Raw genomic sequence first — 19,357 nt, forward strand, 5'->3', positions numbered from 1 at the left:
CCAGCTTTCCATGGCCTACTCATGAAACAGGTAACTATAACTCCCCTGCAAACCCCTAAAAACGCTGCTATCTCATTTCCACATTTTCACTTTTGGTTAGCTCTGCATGCTGTACCTGTTTGAATTGCTACGTGTGACGGCACGCTGCGTTTTTCTAAACAAAACCTTCTTAATTTACCTAAACCCTGGAATCCTGCTCAGTTAGTACTGGTATAAACAGGTGCAAATGGTCCAAAGATGACCCAAGCCTCTTGCAATAACTAATTGTGATTTCTGTTGTTTATCAGAGTTGCTCTGAATACTCTAAACAAGTGGGGGAAAGAGGAAGTTGAATTTTCTTCAAGTTCCTCTCCCCTTGATAGATTAGGACATCTGAAGCAGTTAGCATTTCCTGTCTTTGGCATAATAACATTTTGCAAACTATTATGTCTCACCACATTGGCTTTACTCTTTCTATTTCCACTCTTTATCCTGCTCAGTTCTTTTATATGTCAGTGGAAGGAGGTGGTAACTTTCCTGTCTTATTTCACTCTGGGTAGTCCTCCTGATGCTAAGAAAGGATTTGGGAACACTATCTTGAATGTAGCATAGAGATTTGGGGGTAAGAGCCACTGAAAATTCGGCAGGTCTATTTCTGTGAGTGAAATATTTGCCACAGAAGATTTTTTCCCCTGATCTTTAGCAATATCCCACCTTCTCCCATCTTACAGCCCACTTGATTTGGCGGATGGTTTTGGGGAAACTCTGGGAGGGGCTAGTGGTCAGAAGGATCATAAAAGTCACCTTCCATTACCCCCTTATATCAAGTTATTCTCTGGATATCTGTGGATTTAATCCTATGATCTGAAATTCTCCCAGTTCCCACAATTCCATCTTACTTGTCATAATCAACTGGATCAAGAGGTTGGTAAGTAACTTTGTAGCACTCTATTCGCTTCAGGAAGTCATCCATCACATTCTCTCGGTTTCTCTCTGGGTAGTCAGGGCTGGAAACCTTCACTTCCTGATAAAACAAAACAAAACAAAAAAAAAGAGACTCTTTCAAAGTTAAAGAAACTTTTATAAATATACAGAAAAACACCAGTGTTACTATCCCTAACCTTCGAAACAAACAGATACTATGGAAATGCCCATCTCCTCCTGGCACTGAAACAAAGGATAATTTGAATGAATTTATTGTGGGAAAAGATGGATTGAATTGTCCTTTCTTTCAACTCTGCATGCACAATTTTTGCAATACAATCTTCACACAAAAATATGTCCCAACATCAACAATTTAATGGCTTCAAATTACCATTGAAAGTCATACAAATTTTATGTAAACAAATCTATTTTGATGTTAAGCTCCTGTGCCTGAATAAATAGTGACTGCTTTCTTCAAGCACTGAATCTATTAAGTAATAGTCATCAGCACTGTCTAGTTTTTATAAAGGGTTGTACTTTACATACAGTTTATTTATTCTTGGCATTTGTATGCTTCCAAGTAGGAAAATTCTAATATAAAATAGAACATTAAACCATACAAATGCAACCTAAAAGACAATTGCTAACAAAGATCAGAAATAATAAGTTAAAATGAAGAGTTACTGTAATTAATTATTTTCACCAATAAAAAAGTTATAATTATATTACACTATAACTGTAACTGAATGAGGAATAACTCTCAATTTCTGTAAAGTTCTGGGGCCTCAGAGGGAGCCATCAGGCAGACCCAGCAACATCGAGGACTGCCAGAAGGAAGAGGCCCCTCCCTCTTCAACTGTCATCTCGGCCTCAGAGGGAGCCATCAGGCAGACCCAGTAACATCGGGGACTGCCTGAGAGCTGGTGGAGGACTACTTCTGCCGCTGCCCCCCCCCATGTCACCTGGGAAGAAGCTCCCCAGAACTGCGGAGGACTGTCTTGCCGCTGTGGTGGCTTTTTACCAGGGGGGAGGGGTCAGTGAGAGAGGGGTGTTTTTATGTATTCTTAATTGTTTTATTGATATTTGCTGTGAACCGCCCTGATCTATGAAATGGCGGTATAAAAATAATAAATTTATTATTATTATTATAAGTTAAGAGTAACAGTTCAGTAATTTTTATAATTATGGCATATGGCCTTAATAATAATAATAGGATTTATTTATATACCGTCCAATCACTGGGAATTCGAGCGGTTTACAACAGAGGGGATAATAGACAGTTCCCTGCCCTCAGGCTTACAATCTAAAAGACACGACACAAAAGGAGAAGGGAATGGTGTGGGGGGGGAGGGCATCTGGTCCAGCATTCTTCTCTCCCTCTGAGGCCTGGACCAAGGCAGATGGACTGGAGGGAGGGCTCTTCTTCTTCCAGGCAGTAATGGTGGAGCTAGCCTGCCTCTCTCTCCCTCAAGATGGAGGCTTCCATAATCAATCATGGAAGCAGATATCATATGATTTGGGTGCTGGATTGTGTTTGATGCTGCTATCACATGCTCTGTTATGAATGTAGAAGAAGATAGGTAGATGGTAGAGGAAGCAGATGAAATGAGAATGCATTTGGTAAAACAGGCTAGTGGCTTGTAGCATTCAGATGCTTCTACAAAGACGTAACTAAGCAAAAACATAGTTACATTTGAGAAACAGGAAAGTAATGCATTATCATCAAAAATAACTACTTTGTATGGGGTGTGTGTGCCTTGGAACTATAATTGCAACTAATTTCTTTTTTTTAAAAGTATTATTCTTATTATTATTTAAGGTCTTAGCAAGCAGATCTTCACCAGATGCTGAAAGGACCACAGGGACTGATAGAACCCTTTAGTTTAGTTTTTTTGTTCTTACATTTGGGTTTTTCGGTAGGGACCTTTGTTGGTTTGCTGGCTCAGTACTATCTAGTTCAGTGTGCTCTATGTTGACTGACAGCCACTTTCTAGGATTTCAGATAGGAGTATTTTCCTGCCATGCTTTGAAATGTGAAGCAAAACTATGGCCTGGTACATACGGCCCCTTACTGACGCCTTCGTCACGTGCTAGGGTTGCCTGGGGGTGGAGCACCCACACCCCCTACAATCCTAACATGTGATGAGGGCGTAACAGTGGCGGCCCCCTGTATACATGGGTGGTGCCATTGTTATGTAAGTGCCGCGCCGCGTCCGCATGGTACCACTGCAGCTTGAGAAGAACCTGATTTTCACGGGTTCTTTTTCCGACAGCAGGAAGCCGTGTGGTTTGGTGGCTGCGGCTTCCCTCTGGCAGAAAAACAGATGCCAGAAGGCTGCCCTTTCTGGGCACTCTGTCCTGCACCAATATGAAACTGGGATCTTTGGCATGCAAAACATGTGGTCTACCATGGAGCATGTGGTCTTACACTTATCACTTGGGTGAAATTTACTGTTGCATAGACCACTCTTGCTTTCGCAGCAACTACAAAAAATACAAAAAGTACTGAGCTCACCTTAAACATGAGCAAAACAGAGATCTTTCTGTAGTACTATTGAAATAATTATAGCCATTTTAATTATTGTTTATTATAGTAGAACACTAGGTAGCCAACCTTCATAGAAATTAAAATACTAACCAATATATTGGCGGCAATGACCTCTGGATCATCACAGACAGACTCCACAAAAAATACCTGCAAAAGAAAGGAGAGATGCTGAATAAAACACAGAGTCCTATACAGCTGCCTTTCCAATTTCAGACATCTGGACTACAACTGACAGCATTCATGACTATTTGCCACACTGGCTGATGCTGGTGGGAGATGAAGTCCAAAATATTTGTATGGCACCAAATTACAAAAGACATCACTACAGAAACCCCAACTGTATTTTCATTAATTGCCCAAGGGGCGGTACAAACGAGAAGACAGGGATGGCCAAAGGCCGTCCCTTTCTTCTCCAGATCATTGCTGTATTACCACACGGCTGTGGCGATGATCCAGCTCAAAAATGAGCTCCAAAACAAGGCTCCTTTTTGTACCATCATAAGGGCTGCGATGGGGCTGCAGCCTTAGGACGTAACGGTGTAACCGTCATAAGGGCTGGATGGGGCCGCAGCCTTATGACATAACGGCATCGATATTAGGGCTCAGCAAATGTGGACGCTGAGCCACACCAAGCCCTTATATTGCTACCGCCACACCGCTTTGCGCCAGTATGTACCGTCCCTTAGTATTTTCACTCAGATTTTACATATAGTTCAGTGTACTAGACCCCCTAAACCTCCTTCGGTAATAACTACCATATATACTCAACTATAAGTAGAGAAATTTTTGCCCAAAAATGGCGTCCAAAATCACGGGTCAACCTATATGCAGGGCAATGCAGTATTTGACCAAGCCTCTCCCCAGCCAGGCTACCTCTGCAAGAGATAGCCCAGCTGGGGAGACGCTGGCAAAGATGACCAATTGCCCCGCAGCCCCCCTTGGTTCGGCTCCCTCTGATGGGAAAAGCCCAGCGAGGGAGATGATTGTGCACCTTGCAGCCTCTCTTCGGCCAGGCTTTTCCCAGAGAAGGGGCCTGGCTGAGGAGACACCGGGGAGGGCGATTGCCTTCCCCAAAGCCTCTCTTCGGCCAGGACCCTTCCCTTGGGAAGGAGCCCTGCCGAGGAGACGCCGGGAAGGGCAATCGCCTTCCCCAAAGCCTTTCTTTGGCCAGGCCTCTTCCCTTGGGAAGAAGCCTGCCGAGGAGACGCTGGAAGGGCGATTGCCTTCCCCAAAGCCTCTCTTTGCCGAGGCTCTTTCCTCAGTGAAGGGGCCTGGCTGAGGAGACACCGAGGAGGGCGCGATCGCCCAAAAGCCTCTCCCTGGCTGGGCTTCTTTTGCGAGGAAAGCCCAGTGAGGGAGACGCTGAGGAGGGCACACCCTCAACGTATCTATGGGTCATATAAAAATCCATATTTTTGGCCCCAAAAGTTGACCTCGACTTATACATGAAGTCAACTTGTACACGAGTATATACGGTAAATCTTAATCATGCAGCAATAAATCCTTCCAAATTAGAAATAATCTAGTGTAAGATATCTGATGTGCACAGAGTGAGCAACTGTGATCTTTCAAGATCTTTTCAGACTGCAGCTCCCATAATTTTTCCACCATTGGCTATAGGGCTGATGGGACTTGTAGGCCAAAAACATCTGATAGGTCACCTTTATGGCTTGTTCTTGACATAAAAGTCTCTTCAATTGATAAGGAAATGCTTTATTGCACAACAGTAAGCACTACAACCATTTCAGCAAAAGACAAGCCAATCTTCTGGAATGCCCTCTGCTACCACTAGAGAACTGATTGCATACATGTTTGCCCTGAGGACAACTGTGTGGATAAAATGGGAGGTTAATGGCATGCCTATGTTGACTGAGGGCTATACTGAATGAATGCTTACAGTTACAGGCATTCCCAAATTTTCTTGCCAGATTGCCAAAGGTGACAACATGCTTTCATCTGCAAACGTCCTGGTGAGGCACAAAGTGAGATGTGTAAGGGTTATTTCTAAGAGGGCAAAGTTGCAATTGAAGTAGTTACCTTAAAAGAATTTCCTTTAGCAAAATTTAAAATCATGTCCCGCCTCTCTCGTGTTGTGTTGGTTGCATCAAAGACCTAAATAAAAATAGAGATTTGTAATATAATTAAGGAGGAATAGCTATAATTTCTAGAATTGTCTATGGGATTTAGGTAGCCTATTATTGCTAGCATCACTGTGAGACACTATATAGATAGCATTAAACCTTAGCAATCAAATTAATTGCATTGTAGAGAAACTGATTTAAAATCACAATTGCATGCTGAATCCCAAGGAATTTAGTAACAGACAGGAATGACTTGTTGTTAACTGTCCTCGAGTCAGCCTCAACGCATGGTGATCCTGTGGATGAGACATCTCCAGGCTCACCTATCCTCCACTGCTCTGCTCAGGTGCTGCAAACTTAGTCCCATGTCCTCCCTGACTGCATCCATCCATGTGACATGTGGCCTTCCTACCCTACATTTTCAATAAGCAGATAGAGAAAGGTCTCTCACCACCCATCTGTACTGTAAAATATTGGTAAGGGATGCTTCACACTGACTACAATGTATTGCCTCACTAATAGGAGGCCTCAGCATGAGACTGGTCATCTGAGAGAAATGGATGAAAGAGTTTAAATTTGCAGCCAAGGTCAGTGAAAGTGATTGGATTTGCATGATCTTTTCAAGGGGCGTAGCAATCCCAGACCTCAATGAACCAACCACTGGAGACAGTGTTAACGTGTATTCACACTGCACAATTATAGCACTTTTGTACTGCTTTAACGGCCATGGCTGCATCATATAGAATTTGGGATTTGTACATCAGTGAGGCAGTTAGAGTTCTCACGTGCATTTCTCTGAACTTCAGTACTTCATGAAACTATTAATTCCAGGATTCCATAGGATGGAGCCACAGCAGTTAAAGTAGTATGAAATGCTACCATTGTTCAGTGAAGTTACTCATTTATTTATCCAAATATGTTTATATTCTGCTTCAAAAATCTTGGCAATATAAAAGCAATAACTCCTATACATACACAGACAAATTGAAACACAACACACTATAAAAAGCAGAAATAAAAATTGCTAATAAAATCCAGAAACATTATCTAAAAATCCTGGGGGGGGGAAAGGGTTTTGCACAATACATCAAACATAGTGTTGATGCCCAACACACGTCTTAGGAGAGGGAATTATGTAAGTGAGCCATCAGCATTTGGCATCTTAGGGCAGCTGTTATGGAACCATGAACTGAGCAAGCCCTCCTCCTTATGCCTCTGTGCCCTGTGTACCTGGTTTATAATGAAACCTAGCTCAGTGCTTCCAGAACCTCCTGGCATGCATTTTGTGCTGAAAGTGTCACACTCTGGCTCAATGTGGGAAATTAAAATGGTGGTTAGAGCCTGTTGGAATTCTGACTGATGCCAGAAAGAAAGGGTCCATAAAAGGCACCTTTGTTCTGGGTCCTCTCAAACTTGGAGCCAGCTCTAAACACAACCAAGAAAAACTTCTCCCCGATAGAGTGATCTCAGACCTCTCTTTCATTCAATAACAAATCTGAGAACCTCCTTTCTTAATATCTTTTATATGGTGGTGGTGCTGCTGTTGCAACTCTCCCCTTGTGCTCTTTAAATCAAACCATGTGGGTCAAAATCAAATCCAATCAAACCTATTTGTTGGTCTCAAGCCACCAAACTGGCATGCTAATCTAGTAGTTAGTTAAAAGTTTATTGATTAGTCAACTGATGATATCAGTTAACAGCAAACATGCCTAATCTAGTATGTACCTACAGCAATCTGGCCAGATTCCTCCATGAGATAGGTTTTCACATCGTCAAGAGCCACCAAGGCACATTGTCTGCAAAAAAATACAATTAAAAATTAGAAGGATGAATATAATTGTAAAGCTGTTAAGAAGCCAAACTGAAAAATTATTTAGTAGAATCTCTTTTACAGCTATATTCTTATCCTTCTGCTTCTCTTTTCAAAATCAGATTTACAGATAATGAATTTGGCAGAACTTTGACAGCTTCTGTGGCATTTCTAAAAGTGTCCAATTGACTGAGTAAACTGTATTTCAGTCCCGTGTACACAAATGATTTCTGGATTTGAAAAAAGTAAAAAAGTTCTTCCAGGTTGGGATGACCTCAGAGTGGCTTTTGGATGCCATGTTCCCAATGCGGCCCAAAGCCAGCACTTTTGGCCTGTCTGCCCTAGTGCCCTATTTCAGTTTTTCCAATACTGAAATTTGCATTTAAAAAGTCCAGTATTCTAGATCCTCAGATCTATTACCTTGCATCCCACATCTATTAGCCCATAATTATAGCTGAAGAATGATTAAATTCTAATCATCTGTTACATTCAGTGGCTTACCTAAAAATCAAAACAGCTAATTGTAGTCTGAGCTTTCATAAGTGCATATCTGCCTTTTTCAAATTATTTTTATATTTCTATCAGATCTAAGGAGTTGTTATTTATAAAGAGCACGATAGGTCATTTAAAAGCTTGTTTCTGAAAAAACATTTAGCATTGTGAGTTTTACTTCAAACAAACACTCCTACAAATCATGCTAAACTGAAAGCTAAGTATAAATAACTATCAATAGCCACGGTACAAAAACAAATGCTTCATGTTGTGAGAAACCTTGAGAGCTCTAAGAACACAGGTATGTATTCCCAAACAGTAGCTATTGCCTTTGAAAAAAAGAGCATGTAGCCATTCAAGCCAATGAGGCTTGAATATATGCGAGTTTCCATTTTCACGGGAGGGGTGAAAACAGAGGGGTAACTGTAGTTTTATTTTATACTGGAGGCTCATACCAGCCTTAGTATCAAATGCATCTCTTTGAGAGGCCTGGAGTGGGTCCAATGCCAGCTTAGAACAGTGTTAAAAGGAGTTTCGTCACAGCATAGCATGTGTAAGATTACAATCTTTACCATATTTGAGACTTTAATGCCAAAAACAGATGATAAAATATGTCCTCCCCCCTCAAATTTCTCTCTTGTTACATTGAAAATTGTGTTGAAGTACATTTTTCTGGAGTGGGAGTCTATCGTTTTTATTAGTCTCTCAAAGGAGTCGCTGATTCCAAAAAACAAACAAAAGCACAGGTATTGGACTAAGATAATTAATATTTAGCAGTTAACTCACTTTCGAATCTTCATTGCTTCCGTGTTATCATGCCTGAAGAAATCATATGATTTGTATGATTTTACTGCTTCACGGCGGTACACACCTAAATTAAACACTTTGTAAAGGAAAGTAAGAAAACCAGTTGATGACACTCCATAATAAACATTGGCGGGTTACAGACCGCCATTTAGTACGTATTCTATACATACTAGGGTTAGGAAGGGGTGGTGCTTCCGCACCCCCCTAACCCTAGTACGTATAGAAAACGTACAAGATGGCGGCGCCCTGTTCATACGGGCGCCACCATCTTTACATATTGGACGCTGTGCGTCCGAACGTGTCGCGGTGCTAATGACGTCGCGAATGCGCCCCTGTGCCTCGCGACATCATTAGGGCGCCGCAAGAAGAAGCTCCATTTTGGAGCTTCTTTTTTGCTCCGTAACGGAGCCGCGCAGTTTGGCTGCAGCAGCTCCCTTATGGAGCAAGCGGCAGCGGCGGCAGACCGCCTCAAAGCGGCGGTCTATAACCCGCCCTAATCTCACTAGTTTACATTGTAATTTATATACCTGTCTCAAAAGTTTTTGAAAGCCAAAAGCTTGACTAATAAACAACTGCACACATGAAATTTTCATTGTAATAATTTACATTTAGATCACTGGTGTTACAATATAAAGCACTTGATGCAGTGACATTTTTATAGGCATACACTCTTTATAGGATTTATAACTGAATAACTGATTTCTGTAAATCACAAGCCAATCCAAAAAGAGAGATCCATTTTGGTTGTTTAGAGACTACAAGAGTCAGTTTTAAACAGTGGGCAAAGCACTGAAACTGGAGTTGGAAATTTAGGTTCATGTCTCACCTTTGTCAAGGATTCATTGTGTGTCCTTGGCCATGCCACTTTCTCTCAGCTTCAGTTCCCCATCTGTAAAATGGGCATAATCATGGCCTCCCTCACAGTTTTAAAATAAATGGCATAATCCAGCCACAGATGAGGATTCTAAACCTATTGATTTATGTGGAAGAACATTAAGAACATGCTTAAATGTCAATAGGATTTAAATACAATTTTGCTGTGTGAGGAACTAGTTTATGCCCCAGACTGTAGTGGACTTTACAAATCAATGCTGTGTTTTACAATCAGTACATTCCTCATGAAGCAATACAGCCTGAAAGTGATGTTAAACTCAGTAGTATTCAATACTATTGAATTCTGAAGTAAATGAAATAAGTCACAACTGTAGCCCAAAAGGGCCACATCAACACAATAAGAAATACATTTTCGATTTAATTGCCTATCTTTGAAATTCATCCGTCTCCATTTTTACCACAGATCAGTAACGGGGAAAATATGGTCTTCTTGAAGGGCTACAACTCCCATCATCCTTAACGAGTTATCCTAATGGGAATTGCAATCCAACAACATCTAGGGGCCCCCCACAATCACTCTTAAAAAGGGAAATTAAAACATGGGCTCAATTCATCCTAATCACTAATATTATTCAAGAGCATAGAGGCCCTTGCAATCCTATAAATGAAGTAAGTAAAATTATATTATCTCCATTTTCCATATGGGGAAATGAAGCAAAGCCAAACTGAACTACAACCTGAGCTGAAAAGCTTAAATTTATAGAGCTTGCTGACTTCATTTGGACAACACCGTTAAATTTAACCATAAGTTTAAATTTAAGAGAGATGAAATTCTATTTCCAATATACTCCTGAAACATCTGTCTTTGTATTGTACTCTTGCTGCTAACAATAACAAATATAGTACGATGACACTCTTGTTACAGCATTTGACACTGATTTAAGATGCTTCCAGATGAAAAAAAAAATCCCAGTATTCCAATACTCTCAATCCAAAGATATTGTGCATCCAATCCATCTCTTACTGTTTAGCTTATTATTTATATGTGCTGGATGGGGGTAAAGGAAAAAAGAAAGAAGCAGCAGTGGGGAAATACAGTAGGGCTATCTGGAAGGCAATGTTACATGAACTCCATAAAAAATTCCATGAATGAGGCAAGTTGCATGCACAGTAAAATCTCATCTGGAAGATGGGGAGAGCTCAAAGGACAATAGCTTCTATAGTGTATCAACCAGAACAGGACTAATCTAAGTTTCAGACTGCCACCTTTCTTAGCCACTTGCACACATTCATATTTCCCATTATGTCTTGTTTCAACTGATAGTTTAACAACATCTCATACATAATAATACTCAAGAACCTTTGGTAGGTACGCCAATCCAGTTGAGGTAGCGTGTTAATTTTTTGGACACATAGGTCTTGCCCCTTGCAGGAAGGCCAATCATTACAATCAGAGTAGGGGAGTTGGTCATATAAGAGGCCCATGCTGTGAAGAAAAGAAAGACAAAGACAAAAATCAGTCCCTTCTACATGGGAAAAGGTTTGCAGGAAGCTAAAATAGCATTTGCCTCCCACTATTCCTTCTGCCCATACGTCTGCTGTTATAGACAAGGACACTGTGTTTCTTTCTTTTAATCGGTCAATGAACCATACCATGGCTGTCTCAGGTATTTATTAATGAAGTCGGCTAGGCAAGCAAAAAATAGCCAGTGACTAAGTGCCTGGAACTCATAATGTCGCTTTAAGCTAAAAATATTTCATAAATAAACTAGGGTCTTCTCAAGGTTAAGAGGGAAATGTTAAACTCAGAGAGTCCCACATGAGTTCACAAATGTAGCCTTTCTAAACATGCTGAATGTAGATGTGAAAATTTAAACCAGTTATTCATTTCACTTTTGTCCTAGAAAGCTGTAACATTCCCTTCTGAGTTCCTATGAGCGAACTGTACAGAAGGCAAGATTTAATATTAGTCACTGACAGAGGATACTCTTTCTTCCTCAATGAAAGAATGCTTTGTGACTGCTGACAGAGATCTCGGTTTATGCCAAGTGTAACAATGACTGAATGGCCAAGGTTGAAGATATGCTGTGGAACTTACAGAGACTTTTCCAAGAAATGTGGCTTCACTGCAGTCAATGCAAACATTCTCAAATACTGTAATACAAGTGTCAGGAACACTTTTTTTCTGTGAAAGGCAGCATTCTCTTGAAAGATGTCCTGTCAAGGGCCACATGCTGGCAGTCAGAGAGGCCAGACCCAAAAGCAATCCACCCCTCTCTCCTCTCCTCTCCTCTCCTCTCCTCTCCTCTCCTCTCCTCTCCTCTCCTTACTCCATGGCCAGTAGGCTGCTGGAAGAGGGACAAGTCTCTCTTCCTTGAATCCTATGTTACTGTATATACTCATCTATAAATCTAAACATTTATGCACAAAAATTGACCCCCAAATCCCTGGTCGACTTATTTATGGGTCACTATGATAATGTGATAGCTCTTTCAGATTTTCCCATGTGGTGCAGAGACGAGTTTATTTCTCTCTGGAGCCAAACAGAAAGAGTTCTGGGTGACTGACTGATACTGCTGTTTGTTTAAGAGTCCATCTCCCATCCGCACATCTAGATGAAATGAAAGCTGAAACAATGAAGCAAAGGCCTCAATGAGAGTCTCTCTTGCCATACGCACACATACACACACTGCGAGGGGGGCTCCAAGTTTTACCCTCGACCTACGGCAAAATCCATAATTTGGGCCCCAAAATCTGACCTTGACTTATACATGGGGTCAATTTATAGTTGAGTATATACAATAGCTGTAGGAAAAGTACTCATTTTTTCCAAATTTGTGGGTTACAAATTGCCCCTTATGGTTAATTGTCACTCCTGGACACCTCCAGGAGCAACAAGCTAATTGTACACCCATCCCAACCAAAAGAAAAATATAAATGATATAAAGCGGAAGTAACTTTCATTTACTTCCAAGTAAATGAACTTGGAGTGATATTGGGATGCCGCTGCCTCACAGCAGTTCCCTACTTCTGGTTTAAACTTTGTACCAGATTACTTCTGGATTAAATTCTGAACCAATCTTCCCAGATTATGGTGACCAAGAATGAATTTGTAAAATTAAAACTAGTGCACCAGCACTACCTGTTGGTGGAAACTTTTGATCTTGCCACAGTGATTCATACTTATCACCGGGGTCATTCCCACTACAATTTAAAGTGAATTGCAAATTGGGTTATATGGCCTTCATTCCCATTCAGAATCGATTTCAATCCTTATTCAATTGAATTCTGTTGTGATAAAATGGGGCAAAAGAAAAAAAAAACGGGGTTTTCCGATAGCATATTTTTGGCTGTTCTTTTTGGAAGAATCGAGTCTAACGCGTGTCCAATAAGTGGGAACGCCAGATCAGAATCAGTTCATTCTGTTGGGAGGGACAAATGGCAGGGGGATGCTGCCTTATTTTTTTCCCCTTTGTTTTAAAAAAATAAAACTAATAGAAAAATTGATTGCTTGACCAATCTATCGATTTTTGATTAGTTTTATTTATTTATTTTTTCAAAAAAAGGGGCCCCCTATCCTTCTCCTTCCAGATCCCCCGACTTTGCCTCCGTGCCTGCCAGCCTTGGCTCTCTCCCCTCACTGTCCCCGCCGGACTTGGCTTTCCCCGCACTGGCCTTGGCTTTCCCCCCATCAGCCTCCTCACTGTTCCAGCTGGACTTGGCTCTGCCCCCATTGGCCTCCTTGCTGTCCCTGCTGGCCTTGGATCTCTCCCCCTGGCTTGTGTTCCATCACCGGCTTCCCCCATCCCCAGCTTGAAGCCAAGGCTGGAGCAGAAGCCAGGGGGGAAGCCAAGGCCAGCGGGGTCAGTGAGAAGGCTTCAGCGCAAACTAAATGGGGACAAAAAAATAAAAACCAATTCAACTGGCATAAAAAAGACTCCCTTTTATAGTAAGAATGAGGGATCTTTTGAAATTGGGTACAGACACAGAGCGGAGCTGAAGCACAACCCGCATTATTCTGCCAGTGGGAATGACCCCACTATGAAATTATAGCACTGTGAGGCCACTTTAACTGTCATTGGAGTCCTGAGATTTGTAGTTCTATAGGGTATTTATAATCCCCTGTAGAGAGCTCTAATGCTTCAATACAAATCCCAGGATTTCATAGGATATAGTCATAGCAGTTGAAGTGCTATCCATAGGCTATAATTATGCAGTATGAAAGCAAACTTTATTGTTGTTGTGTGACTTGAGGTTGTTTCTAATTTATGGCAACCCCGAAGCAATCTTATCATGAGTTTTCTGGGCCTGAGAGTGGATGACTCACTCAAGGTCATCCAGTGGGTTTCCATGGCTAAATAGGGAATCAAACCTTGATACTCATAATCCAATACTCAAACCACCATGGAAAGGCAACTTGGTTACATCCTATTTGGATTATTGTACCATGCTCTATTCCTGGGATGCAAACTTTGAAGAGAGTTTAGAATCTTCCCCTCATCCAAAGCACTATGGCCAGATTGTTGACTGGGATTGGTTGTAGGGAACTTCAATTTTCTTCTTGCAACTCCATAACTGGTTCTTCCCTGGGCACAATTCAAACTGTTGGTTATGACTTCTAAAGCCCTATACTACTTGATCAAGTCTATCTAAAAGCCTGTATCCTCTCAAGTTTTGAGATATGCAAGGGAGGCCCTCTTCTTGGTCCCATTACCTTCAGAGAGGTATGTTGGTGGCGCGATAATGCAAGAGAAAGCCCTCTTGGTGGCTGCTCCCACACTGTGGAACATATTCAAAAGAGGCCAGATTAGTCGCCCCCTGTGGGATATAAGTTCTATATTCAGGCAGGTCTTCTTTTTCATATTTTAATTTTCATTCCTATTGTTGAGAAGTTTTAAACTGTTTCAAACATAATGCATGTTTTATTAGTATGAGCAGTTTAACTGTGTATAACTACTTGTGGAAAACCAGCGTGGAGTAACGATTTGAGCATTGGACTACGACTCCGGAGACCATGGTTTGAATCCCTACATAGCCATGGAAATCTACTGGGTGACTTGGGCAAGTTACATTGTTTCAACTTCAGAGGAAGGCAAAAGCAAATCCCCCTCTGAACAAATATTGCCAATAAAATCCTGTGATAGGGTTGTCTTAGGTCCAAAACACACCGCAGAAATAATCCAGTTTGAAACCACTTTAACTGCCCTGGCTAAATGCTAGGGAATTCTGTGAACTTTACTATTGTGAGACATTTAGCCTTCTCTATCAGAGAACTCTGGTGCCACATTAAACTACAATCCACAGGATTCCCTAGCACCGAGCCAGGGCAGTTAAAATGGTCTCAAATTATATTATTTCTGCAGTGTGTTTTGGATGTAGAGTTGCCAAAAGTCAGGTACAATCTGAAGTCACACAACAACAAGTTCTTGTGTTTCTACTTACAGACATATGGGATACACATTCAATAAATAGATCAAAATTAAATAAGCCAAACAGAGATGGGCAGGTTTGTCACCCTGCAGATGTTGCTGGGCTGCAACTCTCACCAGTACTAACCAAAATACCCAAAGGCGAAGGATGCTTGGAGCTGCAGACCAACAGTATCTGGAGAGCCACAGGTTGCCCAGTGCCTACTCCTGGTCTAAACTTAATGTTTGTAGATGACTTTACAAAGATTCACAGATTGCCCACCCCTACTTTCATGGTTCCAAACAAGGCAGTTGCCAGCATTTTACAGATATAATGTGGCCAGATAATCCCTCTCTGTGGCAACTGACAGCTGTCAGGAGAGGGGAATCCATTCCAGCTTTTCCTCTGAATTTAAAGGAGAAATGCAAGATGCAGAACCTATTTTGGTGATAGTGTTCAGCATCTTGAATAGCATCTGTAAAGGACTAAAACCTGAAGTGAATTCACTGCTTCAATGATATAAGAGCCACCAGCTGTCACTGCAACCATGGCAGAGATCATATGAAAGAAACCTGAAGCACTGGCATTAATGACTTTTCTGGAGTTCATCTAGCAGTCTTAAAAATAAGACCATGCCCTAAATCCTGTTAATTTTACTAATGCTTGTCAAAGGCTATTCAGCAATAATTTAATGAGGAAGTATTTTCCCAAGGTTAAAGAAAGATTGTAACATAAACACTGGCACAATCTATTTTGAACCTTCATGCAAGCTAGACTGAAATGAATGGAAGTTGCAAGAGAGGAAATCATGTGTAACGTGCTTTGTTGTAAGTGAGGCTTCAGCAAAATTGGTTTAGTGTGCAAGTGTCAAAAATAAGCAGACCTACAGATGAAGCTGTTATAACAGCTGTTGTAACAATTGGTCCCGAAAATCACAGGATCACATTTTAGCTTCACTGTGGCAACCTTGCAAACCAAAGACAATAGCACACTATCCATCTCAAAAGCAACCAACTGCGAATAGAGACAGCTTTCTTGAAAATGGAGAGGTTTTCCACCTTTAGCCTTCAGAATGCAGAGCAAAATGAACCACAAAGCCCTCAAAAAAAAAAGTAGAATATTGTTATGGAGGAAAATATTAAAGTACCAGTAGTCTTTGAATAGCAGGGGAAACTATGGAGTTTATCACACACCTTCAGTTCCGCTCTGCTCCCGTCATCCCAGATTAAATCATTATTTAAAAATGGCTCTTTTAAAAACAATTACAAGAACGCTTCCATGATGAAAACGAAAGTGTTCCCCTTTAATAGCACCAACCACGATCCCACCAGGAGGCTCCCGTCACAGATCAATGACGGTGGGGCGACGGGAGCAGAGCAGAAATGAAGGTGTGTGATAAACTCCTATGTTATATGTCACTCCTCCCTCAGGTGTCCCATTTCCTTGATGTTTAACTGAAGTCCTTACCAGTAGCTAGGGAAAAAGAAATTTTCCAGCTAAAACAAACAAACAAACAAACAAAACACATTGTTGTGAACTAAACCTGTTGTAATATAAAGTATTTTGATGTGGCTTGCTCATGAATGAAGAATTAAAAGCAACTGGCCTCACAAAAGACGTGCTTCTGGTAGAGATGAAAATAGCTAGAACTGGTTTGTTCAACCCAGTGCTTGTACTTTGGGTTTCTCCTTGGATGCATGACCATAGAGACTGCTATGACTCCTGGCATTTCAGACTTTCCTATTATACCACTGAAACATTGTCCCAAGTCAAGCATCACATAAACATCTCTTACCTGCCTACTGACTACTAAATATATGAGAAGTGATTCTGTGAAGCCATTAGTTTGACCTGACTAACAGAGGTAAGGAGGTGGGGAGCGGGTAAGCAGGGAAAGGTCAAACGGAAGAGCAGTTCTTTAAGTTTCCATGCTAGCTATTTATTAGCTCAGATCAGTCTTCCCAAACTGGTTTTCCAGTTTGCTTTCTCCCTCTGGAAATGACACCTAGATCCCTCTGTGCTTTCCATCTCTGAGCCAAATAACCACACCTTTTTATACTGTATGTCTTTTGAACAAACAACTACAGGCAGCTCAAGAGATCAGCAAGCAATTGCTATTTTGTTGCTCAAACTTTCAGCTCCTCTAGTTAAACATGTTCAACATATATGTTAAACATATCTATGTAGTGTCTAATTTGGCTTTATTTCTCAAAGGGAGAGCTACATTTCTGTGAATAAACCAAGCCTGCATCATTGTAAGTCTTCTTCATGCCCATGGTTTGCAGGATACTGAGTGGATGCCATTGGATTGACCTACTTGACTTTACATCCCTTCATTTCTCCCTTCTCAGAAGATCTAGAACAAATAACAGGTAATGAGTACTGAGAAATATAGGTTAAAGGAGCCTGGTTCTGAAGTTGTTTCACATTCTATCAGCAAGTTCTACAACTTGACCCATTGTCTCCTATCATTGAAAATATCCCAGAAGTAAAGCATTGCAGCACATAACAAAGCCTTTGGTAGATATCCTAAAGGCACACAACTCTTCAGAGTGAGCATGGGTCTTATTAGTTCAACTGAAATGAAGCTTCAGGAATAGAAGTGTTTCATAATACTGTCCAGCAGTAAAAGTTTTATATAGCATGAGCCAGTGTGGCACAATGGTTTGAGTGTTGAACTAGGACACTAGGAAGCCAGGGTTCAATTCCCCACTCGGCCATGAAATTCATTGGGTTTTGCAATGGCAAATTTTCTCTGAACAAATCTTGCCAGGAAAACCCCACAATAGATGGAAACAACTTGAAGGTACAAAACAACAACAATCAGTCCTTGAAAGCATTGCTTCTCCATCTATCTAATCTGACCCCCATGCATCAGGGACCAGCACTATATATGTGCCCACTGGATTTATTTATTTATTTATTTATTTCCCAGACACTCATCAGGGACTAGCAGATGACAGCTTGGGAACCACCAAAGTACTTCTCTTTAATGTTTATTTAGTACGTTTTATCCTTTCCTTCTTCTAAGGAATTCTCAACTGTGTGTATAGTTTTTCTCCTACCCCCTCTGCTTACTTTCAGTTCTGCGCTTAGAACTGCTCTATGACACAGTGAAGCTTAAACCAAGTAACTGGCCAAAAGTCCCCTAGAGAGGGTAACAGATGAATGGGCATCCAAACCATGGCATTGGCATTTCCAGTCCTGTGTAAGGTTTTTGTAAGTCAAAGTGTGTCTACTGCCATTTCCAATTGGCTCAGTGCCAAAGACCTTAATGCATCAGTTGGATTCAGTATGGTCTCATAGCATCAAGGGCTTTGCCCCAGGGAAGAAACACTTTCCATGTTTAGCACCGTGAAGGGGGGGGGGGGAATTAACAAGCTGGCTGCCTAACACTCTGTATTAATACATTGTGCCTAGGAACAATTGTCACACACACACACACCGCCCCTTCCACAAAGGACAGCCCAAGATGATCAAAAATACTTACAGCATTTCTTCTCTGAGACTCGTAGATTTGAAGGTTTGCTTCCCTGGCTGCAAGTGTTGCCATTGACCTGCTCAGGAGTCAGAGATGCTTCCCCTGACATGGCTGCAAGGCACACGGACTTCCTCACTTTGGGATGGCCAGACTCCTTCTGGAAAAATGCAGAACAAAAGGAGTGTTATGAAATGCTCAGCTTGCCGGTAAAAAGCAGCAACATGCACAGCAGCAATCTGTCTGTGACGTCCTTCCACTGACGACTGAGGTAGCCGGGTGGGTGGCAGGCAGGGAAGAGTGGGGGAAGAGAAGCGGAAGCCACATGCAAGCCAAGGTCAAGACAGAAGGGAAAAGCACATTGCATTAATCTCAAGGGAGGTGGCAGAAAGAAAAAGCAAGAACAGTTTCCTTTTCCATCAAAGCGATCTTTAAAGCCAGGTGCAAATGCCAGGTGCTGTTGGCTGTGCTTCAGAGGAAGGAACTGGCAAAACCACCTCTGATTATTCCTTGCCTAAGAAAACCCTAGGAAATCCATAAGGGTCACCATAAGCCGAAAGGTGACTTGAAGGCACATACTGACAGATGCAGACACCAGACCCCATCTGATCTTGGAAGCTATGCAAGGTTTGGTTACTAAATGGATGCAAAACAGTCAATGAATACCAGGTGCTGTGGGCTATATTTCAGAGGGAGGAATTGGCAAAACCACCTCTGAGTAGCCCTTGCCTAAGAAAACTCTAGGAAATGAATGAGGTTGCCCTAAATTGACTTGAAGATAACCATATATGAAGCCACTCTGAGTCCTAATTCTGGGAAAAGAGCAGGATACAAATACATATAAAATAATAATAATAGTAATAGTAATAATAATAATAATACTAATAATAATAATACACCAAAACCCTTAAGCTCAGCGTGTTTTAAACTGGCACTTCTTTGATTCATTCTCTCCTCCTCCATGAATTATTGGTGGTTGTTGCATGGTTTCAAGT

General features: G+C 41.4%; 1 protein-coding gene across 9 annotated transcripts in view; it reads right to left on the reverse strand.

Moving 5' to 3' along the window:
* PFKFB2 (6-phosphofructo-2-kinase/fructose-2,6-biphosphatase 2) overlaps positions 1-18,727 on the reverse strand; it is a 44,723-nt gene extending 25,996 nt beyond the window's left edge. For 2 of the 9 annotated variants that reach the window (XM_042465069.1, XM_042465068.1), the window contains exons 1-7: positions 18,375-18,722; positions 10,836-10,961; positions 8,621-8,717; positions 7,262-7,328; positions 5,489-5,563; positions 3,542-3,598; positions 879-1,003 (exon numbers count right to left, since the gene is read on the reverse strand). In XM_042465069.1, coding sequence (XP_042321003.1) covers positions 879-1,003; positions 3,542-3,598; positions 5,489-5,563; positions 7,262-7,328; positions 8,621-8,717; positions 10,836-10,961; positions 18,375-18,474 — 647 coding nt within the window. In that variant the 5' untranslated portion in view covers positions 18,475-18,722. Of the gene's footprint in view, positions 1-878; positions 1,004-3,541; positions 3,599-5,488; positions 5,564-7,261; positions 7,329-8,620; positions 8,718-9,467; positions 9,531-10,835; positions 10,962-18,374 lie in introns of those variants that run through there. The other 7 variants (XM_042465063.1, XM_042465062.1, XM_042465066.1 and 4 more) reach the window with 7 other exon arrangements.
* Positions 18,728-19,357: the final 630 nt, after the last annotated feature.

This window comes from Sceloporus undulatus, chromosome 4 (genome assembly GCF_019175285.1).
Source record: "Sceloporus undulatus isolate JIND9_A2432 ecotype Alabama chromosome 4, SceUnd_v1.1, whole genome shotgun sequence".
Classification (NCBI taxonomy): domain Eukaryota; kingdom Metazoa; phylum Chordata; class Lepidosauria; order Squamata; family Phrynosomatidae; genus Sceloporus; species Sceloporus undulatus.